Source organism: Cynoglossus semilaevis, chromosome 1 (genome assembly GCF_000523025.1).
Source record: "Cynoglossus semilaevis isolate Cse_v1.0 chromosome 1, Cse_v1.0, whole genome shotgun sequence".
In the NCBI taxonomy this organism is placed as follows: Eukaryota; Metazoa; Chordata; class Actinopteri; order Pleuronectiformes; family Cynoglossidae; genus Cynoglossus; species Cynoglossus semilaevis.
In genome coordinates this window covers 26,442,746-26,454,179 of record NC_024307.1, presented here as the reverse complement: position 1 = coordinate 26,454,179, position 11,434 = coordinate 26,442,746, and the positions used below count along the sequence as shown (strand labels likewise).

The window sequence follows — 11,434 nt, the reverse complement described above, 5'->3', positions numbered from 1 at the left end:
CTAAAAAGGCTCTGATACGAGCATGTTACATTAAAACCTGTTGCAAGCTGTCACTAAAAACAACCTTAATATTTTATAAATCAGATGTTCCACTTGCGCTGGTTGTGGGTCAAAATGAAATCAAGAAAAAAATAAAGCAAGCAAGCAAAAGGAAATCAAAACAAACAATTTATTTAAACAATACATTTCCTAAGAAAGACTCCTCTTTCAAATTTTAAAGAGCACATGCGGTCATCAATTGGTGGTGTAATCAATGACAATTGGACGAGTATCGTTAATAAAAATGCTGCCATACCTTTTTTGTCCACGGGGAGGAGCTGCGACTGTGCTCTGCTCCCTGTGCGGTCAGTCTACTGCTGTACATACTGTGAACAATATACTAAAGGACCAAATAAATACGCGTCATACAAAAACCATAGAACAGAGTAATGGTTACATCATTCCATGACCGCAGGTGATGACACATTTAAGCGTGTGTGATATTTATACCTGCCTTTTCTTTTTTATGCTTTACTTTTTCTTATGTACACCAGTGATATTGGTGAATATACTTAAAATGACAATAAAGAAAACTTGAATTTTTGTTTGAACAATTATACTATCCTCAGTAAGAGTTATATATGTATGCAGTGGAACATTCATTGATTTAAAAATCGTTTTTTAAATATTATTATTTCTGTTGTTGACATATTTGTCGTCATTGTTACTACCATTCCGCTACAAAATATATTTAGCAGGGAACATGCGTATTCAATTAAAAGGTATTTTACTCCAACGTTTTTTATGTCATACTTTATAGTTTGTATGAAGTTGTTTTATTTATTTAATCGTATCTTGATTAAATTCCATTTACATTAAATATGAATACATATGAATGAATGAAGTGAATAAAAATGATTTCGTCAACAGCCCGGTTCATAACAGTTGTCCTTTTATCCTCCCTTCTTAACGCTATTTCTGCTTAACAAACATTCTGGGCTATTTATAAATAAAATATATAATAATGTATGAAACAAAATATAATATAAAAGTCATACCAAGCACACAAATGTATTTAACTTTTTTCATATTTTAAAATAAACCTCAAGGGAGAATAAATTGCGGAAGTGACGTTGATTAGAAAACGTTTTACTTTTAAACCTCCTTTTCCGCATGTACCGTAATACGCAGTGTAGAGCCTCGCACTTCTTTAGCACCCGTCCTATGCCCACATAGACTGTGAGTGTCCGCCTGAGGTTATTGTGGATTAAAATGTCGACAGAAAATGATCCATATTTCGTTTCTCGGCGTGTATTTGATGAGGCACTCTCAGTTAATCGAAGAGAAGGCGGGCGCTGTGCTCGATCTCCTTCTGTCGATGGAGTTCGTCAGTCGGTAACGCAGCAGCAGCGAGAGCAGGTAATAACAACTACGCCAATGTACAGTGATTGAAGACAAGGGGACTTGCAGATTGCATGGTGATCATGTCAGTTGGCAGTCTGCAGTCTGTGTCAGGGTAAAAGCCATATCTTACAGCCCTGACATGAAAAACATCTGTGGAAATGTTCAGGAACATGCATTAGCCCTATATTTACTAGACTGTAATGAATGTATAACCCTAACCCTATATTTTGTATACATACAAAATATTTTAAACTTTGACTAGTTTTTGGAACGTTGATTACCTAGAGTACTAAGATAAGGAAAACTTAAAGAGGGTGAAGGAAAACTTAAATGTAATAATAATAATAATAATTTATGATAAAGGTTCCAGTTGCAGCTACGTTTTTTATTATTAAAAGTGGAATGCTTTGTTATAGGTGTATCTGCTGCATTTTTTTCAAAGGGACGCACGATAATATCGGTGGCTGATAGATTTGTCAATCTGTTGAAATAATTTAATCTAAGACCATAAATTGACTGATGCAAGCTACAGTTGCAACAGTATGGAAAATCCACGGTTTTCTCCAGGAGTACTTCGGTATTGACAACACGGTTCGGTACGTTTTCATTAAGATAGGACATGTGGAGAGTCACAAAAAATGTACTTTATTACCAAAAATATTGACAAACGCTAAAGTGCTAAAGAAATCATTATGAAAACATAACCATAACATTTGGTAACATTGCAGGGAGAAAACAACAAAACACAACAGACGAGATTGTAATCAATGTCACAGTGACAGTTCTGCTCGGGCACATTTCCACTCACAGTTTTGTTTTTAGATTCTGATTTGCATGTAAGAACACAAACGCATTGATGTGTGCTGGATGAAGACTCTACTGGTGCCTCCTGACGTGCCTGTTGCGTTCATCTAAGTTCAGCCAAACTTTGAAATGCAAAACCCCAAACAAATAAATAGACTGCTGGCCTGTTGTATTTGGTCTAGTCATACCTAGGGTTTCCCTACTTTCCCTATGGTTAACATCAACAGTAGGTCATCAATTCTTACATAGAAACTGTGGAACTTTTTTAAAATTTAATGTTCCCTATTGTGGTAATGAAAAGTTATAGTTTAGACTGTGTGAATATCTGAAAAATAAATGTTATTAGGGGAAATTAGGGAAAATATACATTGGTTGATATACAGTATAACTAAGTCACTTCCATTGATAACAGCAATGCACTTTGGGCTGTTCTCCACACTATCACACAACAGCCTCTCCCACAGGCTGTGGTTGCCATAGTCAAGGCCACTATGTAATACCTTATAGATGTATGACATTTAGTCAGCAGGTGTCACCAGTCAAGGGGGGGGTGACATTTGGAAATCTATTCCAAGAGAATGGAATGAATAAACCACATTCCATCAAAAACCCATATCAGAAAATGGTTTAAAAGAAAACAGATCTGTGATCATTCATTTTATGCCTACGTTTTGTATTTAATACCGTATATTTTCATATTTCTTGGTATGTTCCCAGTGTCCCATTGTTAGATTCGATTATATCAGACTTTATTGATCTCACACTGGACACATTCTTGTGTTACACAACAATGGGACAGAGGGTAAGGTCATTGTACCATAAGTAAAGGTAAAAAAAAACTACAAGAGCTGATTGACCATGAAGACAGGAGAGAGAGTTCAGTATTGTTGCCACCTATCTGTCTTGTTGTGTTGCTGTGGAATGTTGTATTGGTTAAGACTTTTGCCTAGTTCTTGCATATTTACATTGACATATTCAATAATGTGCGCATTCCCTTTTAAATAAGTTAAAAAAAATCTGTTAGAATCCTCTTTATTAGTTCCAATTATAAACCAGACTGTCAGATTTTGACAGTTGGGATAGATTACAGGGAAAGTAAAAGTAAAGACCCACAATAGGAAAATGTATGGGGAGTATGAGAGCAAAAGGTGTAAATATGCAATCCGGAACAACAGGTCAAATCTTTAAACCTTTCTCTACACTAATACCCACACTCACAACAGAAACATACAGGAACAAAGTAAAGTAACACAGAACATACAATTTTCTTACTTACCGTATATAAACCTCAGGTCCAGTGGTGACCATCATTTTCACAACAGAATACATTCTGGAGCAAAGACGGTAGTTGACTGCTGTCGAAATGAGAAGTAGATAAGGAGCGGAAAGCAAATGTGTTTTGACTAAAACTTGACTAAACTCAGTTTGCCGATTTATACCGATTTTAATTGGGTTTATTGCTTGGTGCCATAGAGTTAGTGAGTTGCTGTGTTTTTAACTTCAACATTGTCTTTACAGAATAATGGCAATGAGACTCCACACCCTCCTCCATCGTTCAATATGGCAGAACCCACCACTGGACAGCCTCAAATGGACGACTGTCAGCGCATGGGTACTTTGTTTGGCATGCTCAACAAGTGCCTGCAGAGGATAGGCTTTACCCAAATGTACTTTGGGGACAGGACTGTAGAGCCCGTAGTAATAGTCTTATTTTGGCTGTTGCTCTGGTTCCTGGGTATTCAGGCACTGGGCCTAGTTGGGACTCTATGTATCATTATTATCTACATTCAGAAATAGAGAGAAGATCACGACAGAGACTGCTTTTTTTTCTTTTTGTTTGTCGGGAAGTAGTCGGGTAGTGTGGATTGACATACTCAGCATGTATGTGCTTTCACTCACGAGCCAAGTCCAGTTTGCTATAGCCTTCACTTATGTAAGGCACAAATGGGATATTAAGGGCATGTATACCATCAGCGATCAACCTGTGTCTGCATACAACAAATGTCACAATTAGCTTTTCTGTTCAGCCTTTACCTTTTCTGTTTAGATGTTCCGGAGGCCCGATGGGGGCTCATCTACGGTTTGCATGTCAGCTACAGTAGCACATCACTGTCTAATCATGTTGGTGGCAATATTTATTTAAATAAATATTTAAAAAATTGACTTTAGCTTGATGTTTTATGATAAGATGCAACTGTTAAACTGTCACTGAAGTGTCACATGAGAAACTGTGATTAATGTGAATTAGAAGTATTGATCATGTGACTTAAGGATTGAAGTGGGGGAGGGATAATAGTGTGAAATATAACAGCAAAAAAAAAAAATACAGCGTGATTCTTGTGAATAACAGGAGAAAACCTTAATATATAAATAAAATAAAATAAAACTTGATATTACTGACCTGACTTCAAACTACCTTACTTCCTGACCAATTCCTTGTGCTACCAGAGGCCTGGAGCAGAAAGTGGTAGCAACTTTTAACCTTACACCAAGTGCCTAGGCAAACTGTAATGGGTCCACTGGTGGACTGGCGTTTTCAATTTTGGCAGATTTTAAAAGCAATAACGAATGTGTCAAGAGTCAAATGAGTTGAGACAACAGCCCTATCTACAGGTGGATGACAAACTACTAAAAAGCTTTTGTTGGTCATAAATTAAGCTGTTTTAAAAAAAACACATTTATTTTTACCGTTGACATAAGTATCCAGTGCTTTCGTCAAGTCAAATTTATTTGACAAATTCGCTTAAGACATTTTCCCCAATGGGCTTGACAATTGAAAGTTAGAATTTAAACTATCCTGTTTAAGCATGATGGCAAAATCATTATCTGTGCCGGTGAAAACAGTCAAAATTACTTTTATTAATTGTAATTATACTTACCTTTGACTTTTATTACAATTATTTGGCATACCCAACAGTTATGCTGAACAGTTATACCAGTTATACCAGTTATGATACATTTTTAAAAAAAAAAAATCAGTACAATCTGATAAGAGTAAAGGTGTAGACAAAATGCTACACATATTTTTTCTGAAGAACTACTGTTACTAAACTGCACTTGGTTGAATGTGCGCTTTTACTGCCTTTTATAATGGCATTTAAGTAATTATTCTTTCTACATTAAATTATGTATTTGTTCAACACTATAATTACAATGATTTTAAGTCAAGTCAAAATGCAAGACGGCTGCTGCGTCTTGGAGCTTGTGGATTGTGATTGGCTATAGTAATAGTTGCTCAGTCTTTTTAAATAAACAGTTCTTTGTTTCACAGACGTAAAGTGAAGGTTCACTCTTAAAAGGCATGTGACGTTGCTATGTGTCTATAAGGGGCATGAAGAACTGCACTACCCAGAATGCTCAGCACAGCAGCAATGTAGCAGGACTTGTTATAATCAACATTTCGCTCAGTGAAGTTAAGATAAAACCTTAACCTGACCTCCCAGCCTTCCTTTAAAATTCACGAGGAGGCGGAAGCAGTGGATGGCGTCATTTCCGGACATCGCAATAAGTGGCCCACAGATCCTCTCATTGCACAAGGCTTGGATATTATGTTTTTACAAAACCGTCTATATCCCTGTCCAGCCCACTAGACTAGCCGTTGGGCGAGGCCTAAGCTCCTTCCGTGTCTTGACTTGTCTCGTGACTGATTGAGTACGGACTGAAAAATAGAAACGGAAACAACAAAAAGTATCACGTGAGTTCTTTCTCTTCTCGTTGTCCGAGTATTTACGTCCTTTGCCAGTCAATGCAGACGGGCACTCAGACCAGGTATTGACATTAACGTAGATCATAACAGAATTAATCGTAAGTTATCTTTAATGTTTACTTTTACATCTACTGAACATCAATATTCAAATATTTCTGTGAAGGTTCTAAGACCTTCGGCTTAGGGCTTTTAAGGCTATCCTCAAAAACGACAGAATTGTACAGCCTGAAATATTCTGTAATTTGTTTCCCTTTTTCTTCTACAGCCACTTCATGATCGACGGCAGCTAGCAATGGCCGATGTGAGTATTTCGGGTTGTTTTGGTTTTCTTTGCTCTGAACACCAAGGAACGAAACGAACAAACATGTCTCTACAGCATATGTTGTGTTTTTTAAAAAAATAATTGCTACTTATTTTTTTTTGTCTCTACAGCATATGTTGTGTTTTTTTTTTAAATAAATGCTACTTATTTTTTTCCATTAAACTGAAAGTTGGTTGAGCCATTTGATGTTGTTAACATCAAAATCAGAATTGTGAACGCCGGTGTGCACCTGTTGCAGTTTTTAACAAGAATGGCTAGCATTTCAGTGGCTATATCTTACTCGACGTATTTATACGATACAAAGTGCAGATCATTTTGACATTAAACAACTGATTTTTTTATAGGATTTAAAGAGATACCTTTACAAACAGCTGCAGAGGTGAGCATTAATCATGTTGGTTAATATTTAACGTTCTTGTTGTATGAAGCAGTTAAAGCATCAGTGCTTTCTGTATGACTATATATGACTGTATACCAAGTAAAATCCAACCTCTGAACTGTAGGTGTTCAGCCAGGGATTTGGTGCATTAGGTATAAAATCCATGTGCTTTTGTTCTCATCAGTATTGAAGGTCTTCATGCTGTTGTGGTGACTGACAGAGATGGTGTACCGATTGTCAAAGGTAAGATATAAAAATCACACATAATCCAAAGATTCTATGAGATCATCATTCAGACATCATTCAGTCTTTCAAATAATATTTTGAAAAGATGTAATGGTTATAAAAACCAACACTCACAATCAGAAGGCTAATGGTTCAGACAATAGCAGGGAGACTAAAAGCTGTGCAGTTTTTTTTTAATGTCATGGATTTATTTCTTTTGTTTCTGCAGTTGCAAATGACAATGTGCCCGTCCACGCTCTTAGACCGGGATTCCTATCCACATTTGCCCTGGCCACAGATCAAGGCAGCAAACTGGGGTTGTCACGAAACAAGAGTATCATTTGCTACTACAATACCTACCAGGTCAGATGTCACTAATAATATACATATAATATATTTAAATTCATAATGAAAACGTTTCTAGGCTGATTATATTCTCCCTTTGAATGTGTCAAGTAACATTGACCTATACACTATGGATATTCACCATAGATCAGTAGCTCCATCTCCAGCCTGTAGAACACACAAATCCAGCATGTAACTGGATGCCAAGAATGATTTAATTTTACTTAAAAATTTTTTTTACTTAAAAAAAATTCAGTTGTCTAGGGATGGCTCAGTCCGATACTCAGGATGAGTATTGGTCCGATATTGGTCACAATTTCAAGATCGAACATTGGAAATAAACAACTGTAGGTTGTCTGATCTCAACTTAACTTTGAGCAACATGCCTTAAACAGGGACACTACTGCCTCAGCAATGGCAGTCCATGGCATGTTGGAGGAGAAAAGAAGGTATCGGATTGGGTATTGGATATTGGAACAACAAATTCAAGTTAAATTGCTGCTTCGAAAAAGGCTCATTTTAAACCCCCAACCTCTATTGTTGTATCAGCTGGAGCTATGTCAACTTGCTTCAACTCTTAGAAACTACTATAAATCCAGGTGTGCTAAAACATGGCGTGTTTTTAATTTGAAATCCTTATGACTCCTAATTCAACAGATCCTGCAGTTCAATCGTCTACCACTGGTCATCAGTTTTATTGCCAATAGCAGTGCCAACACAGGTAAAATGGTGAAATTCCATTCTTTCATTATGGTCAGTTTTAACTTGTTTTCATTGCACACAGCAATGTCATGTCACATGACACTAGGGTTTTTTGAGTGGTTTTTTGAGACTTCTTTTGTGTGCAAGTTGAAATTCTCTATTAGACATGAAGATCATATACAACAACACTTCAGTGAACATGTGCTCTCTGCTAAAATAAAATTGTCTTGTTTGTAGGTATAATGATGAGTCTTGAGAAAGAGCTGTCTCCTCTCATAGATGAGTTGAAGCAGGTGGTGGAGGTCACATAAACACAACCAGCTTCACACCCTGCTCCCTCTGTCCATCTGACATGGTGCACCGAGGACACCTGGCCTACTGTCAAACATGTCTGCACCATTGGTAAAAGATTCTCTACCCCCTTTTTTTGTTTTCGGATCTTTCCTCTGAATTGCTTTTTCTGATTTACTCATCACGTTAACTGATGAGAAATGTCTGTGTCAGAATAAATTGAAATTGAAAATCAAAAGGAGTTTTCAACTGTGTAGAGATAATGCCATTGCTTGGACACAAGTAGTAGCAACAAAAGCAAATAACTACTACATATATACAGTGTGTGTGTGTGTGTATATTTCAGAACGTCTAAACTGGTAAATTCATTTTAATAGATTGTTGTAATGCTGATGTTGGACTCTCCCATTCAAAGTATGAATGTTAGAATGTCATTCAAAGTAATTACAACAGTGATTTAAGTTCAAGAACTTTGTCTTGAACCTTGTCACCCCTGTGCCCTCCTTAAGTTCATTGCCCAATTATGTCATCATACTTGGATATTTTTTCAGATTTCTCATATACACTATCTCTTAAGCAACTTCATTCCTTCATTCAATCATTTCCAGGATTTCTAAACTTGATGTAAAGCAGAAATTGGCCAAATCTCAACTGATTTATTTTCCTACCAGAGAATCCTGATGTTTGAACAAAATCTCTGGTACAAAACCAGATAAATCCCAGTAAACTGGATGATCCTACTAGAAAAAGGTAGTAAGAAATGTAAAAAGTGCAAATAAAATAATTAAAGTTCATAACTGGCTCCAGCTGGCTCTAGAACATGGTCTAAAAATCCCAGTTGATTTGGAAATAGCTGTGGCAGAACCAGCTATAACAGCTATTCCCCGGAAAAGCTGATAAATATAATGACCTTAACTTTTACTGGTCAATGTTGTCAACTAGAGTGTCTAATAGAAGAAATGACCTCTCATCACAGCCACCTGACTCGACACGGTTTACCGGTTAAGGCAACTAGAGGTCCAACCTGCAGGACTGGATTGACTTTGCGCAGTTGTAACAACTCAATAGACCATTCTGTAAAGGCAATTTCTGTGTGGATAATTCCAAATCGATTAATGAAACGTTGTACAATCTCTGAGCCGAAGATAAAAGAAAAACTCTCTATGATGACCAAATTACTTCCGTCCTTTGATCATCACCTGTTTCGTGCGTATGGTTTCTTTGTGAGAAACGGCAGAGACGACGGTGCTGCTAACTTTAGGAATATATGGTTTGGAGAGGAAGCAGACAGAGACATTAGGAATGCAACTGATGTCCAAAAGTCAACGTAATATTAGTGGATATCATTTGCCGATTTATTTTAAACCAGTCTTTAGATCACTGACTACAATTGCAGGAGTAACAAACAATTACAGAATTTAATGGCATCGGCTGAAAAGAAACAAGAAATGGATGTAGCGGCAGGCATGCATTTAATTGATGCATTTCTAACAGACATTGTGCAGCAGGTAAAAAGAGACGTCGGTCACATGATGAAGTTGGTCCAGCAATGGGATCTACAGGAATGTGCTACGTCGTCAGACAGGGAAGATGAGAGCAGACTTGGCCCAGTTACAATACAAAAAGTGGACGAATACTTGGATTGTTTTTTTGCAAGGCGGGCATTGGTTGCTGAGGATTGTAGAGAGTTGCCAACGTCTGAAGAAGACCCCCAATTAGAACAATCAATTTTACCAACCACAGCAGAACTAGTTGCAGCCATACGCGTCATAATTCCAGCTATGCTAAATATGATTCAGGGAGCTCCAGGCAGACCTGAGGTTGAAACAGCCACACAAGATGTTGCAGGCAGTCTGTCCGATATCTTCGAGGAAACCGACCATATATCCGTAGCAGTTCCAGTAAATGTCAGAGATGAAGTTGATGATGATAGCGTTCCTGAATATGTCACTAAATCACAAGTCGCCAGTAAAGCCCCTTCTTCTATCTCCCCTACACAAATTACGCAGGCAGAAATCCTCGAAAAAGACTTGGGCATTTCTTCGTCTATTTCTGATGAAACTTTGAAAACTGCTGTTGAAAGTGAAATGGATACATCAGGACCTGTAAGACGCCAGATTTACTTGGAGACATGTAAAGACATCTCTCCAGCTTTGTTAGACTATGGTGAAGATCAAGAAGAAAACCTGAATCGCACAACTTTGATTCCCATTCACTCTATAAAGTCTCCTCATGACATGGGAATACAAATTCCTCTAGATCTAAAACCTACCTCTCCAGAAATAAATGTAAGCACACCAACAATTTTCATTAGGGATTTGAGTAGTCTTGCTGATATTCGTAAGGCTGTGATCACCACTGAGGAGGCCGACACTGACCATTATCCTTTTGAAGACCCCTCATTAACAGAGAGCAGCAGCGGTAAAGATGCTATGATTGCAAGTCCATCCTCGTTCCACATCATTCAATCACAAATGGACGACAAAACTTACGTTTTCCAAGTGCCTGTAATTATGGAAATACCTGACAACGTAGACCGTGCCAGAAGTCCAGCTGAAGACATTGGCAGTGTATCATCAGTCGTGTCGGAGATGAGCTGGGGAAAAGATTCGGATTCCTCCCTCAGCCAATCAATAACGTCACAGGAGAGTGGAAGAACAGCCTTTATCTCCTTCCCTGCACCTACCACTGTTGAAATACCTGAGGACAGTAGTTCTGATACGCCCCTCATATTGGATGCAATGTCTTTATTTAGTGCCTCCCCTGACAATAGAGTAATCCTTGAGGGGACAGATGGTGTTGAAGCCCTTACGACTGCCTCTGGAACCATATTAATTTTGTCAAAGGAAGCTCTAGATGAAAACGTGACAGTATTATCCCCCATCCCCTCAACAGAGCATCAATACATGATTGAATCACCTTCTCCTCCTTCCATACCTTCCAGTAGTGTTATAATTAATGTCCCGATATCTAATATCAGCCAAGCCATGGTAAAAGATGCCCCAAGCACCACTGCCGGAAGTGTGCGTGTTCCCACTCCTGAGGCAAACACATTAATAACTGATGTTGGCCAGATTGTTAAGGGCAGCCCAATAACTCTCGTAATGTCAGAAGATGGCAGAGATGACAAAATCCTGGAAGCAAGATCATTTTCTGGCTCCCCCACAGACTCCGATTTTCTTCCTTCCCCTCCTACAACCATCATCCAGACAATTCAGAACATCCCTCTTTGCATCAGCACAGCCTTGCAAAATGGGGTCCTGAGTTTTGCTGATGG

At 38.0% G+C, this 11,434-nt stretch overlaps 2 protein-coding genes across 4 annotated transcripts; both read left to right on the top strand.

Moving 5' to 3' along the window:
* Window positions 1–1,094: 1,094 nt before the first annotated feature.
* Window positions 1,095–5,150, top strand: fam241a (family with sequence similarity 241 member A). The gene is made up of 2 exons (XM_008322616.3): window positions 1,095–1,398; window positions 3,706–5,150. Exons 1-2 carry the CDS (start codon window positions 1,252–1,254, stop codon window positions 3,982–3,984), a joined length of 426 nt encoding a protein of 141 aa, XP_008320838.1. The 5' UTR covers window positions 1,095–1,251; the 3' UTR covers window positions 3,985–5,150.
* A 589-nt stretch (window positions 5,151–5,739) lies between these two features.
* lamtor3 (late endosomal/lysosomal adaptor, MAPK and MTOR activator 3) lies at window positions 5,740–8,395 on the top strand. Of its 3 annotated transcripts, none has more exons than XM_008322587.3 (7): window positions 5,740–5,881; window positions 6,159–6,194; window positions 6,560–6,594; window positions 6,779–6,837; window positions 7,049–7,182; window positions 7,822–7,885; window positions 8,104–8,395. In XM_008322587.3, exons 2-7 carry the CDS (start codon window positions 6,186–6,188, stop codon window positions 8,175–8,177), a joined length of 375 nt encoding a protein of 124 aa, XP_008320809.1. In that variant the 5' UTR covers window positions 5,740–5,881; window positions 6,159–6,185; the 3' UTR covers window positions 8,178–8,395. The 3 variants fall into 3 exon arrangements, with proteins under 3 accessions (XP_008320809.1, XP_008320816.1, XP_008320825.1); XM_008322594.3 differs by having other exon boundaries at window positions 5,821–5,955; XM_008322603.3 differs by having other exon boundaries at window positions 5,854–5,991.
* Window positions 8,396–11,434: the final 3,039 nt, after the last annotated feature.

Coding starts and splice junctions, on each gene's coding strand:
- fam241a (XM_008322616.3), top strand. CDS start 1,252: ATGTCGACAGAAAATGATCCATATTTCGTTTCTCGGCGTGTATTTGAT. Junction 1,399..3,705: donor CGCAGCAGCAGCGAGAGCAG/GTAATAACAACT, acceptor TTGTCTTTACAG/AATAATGGCAATGAGACTCC.
- lamtor3 (XM_008322587.3), top strand. Junction 6,595..6,778: donor CTTTACAAACAGCTGCAGAG/GTGAGCATTAAT, acceptor TGTTCTCATCAG/TATTGAAGGTCTTCATGCTG. Junction 6,838..7,048: donor TGGTGTACCGATTGTCAAAG/GTAAGATATAAA, acceptor TTGTTTCTGCAG/TTGCAAATGACAATGTGCCC.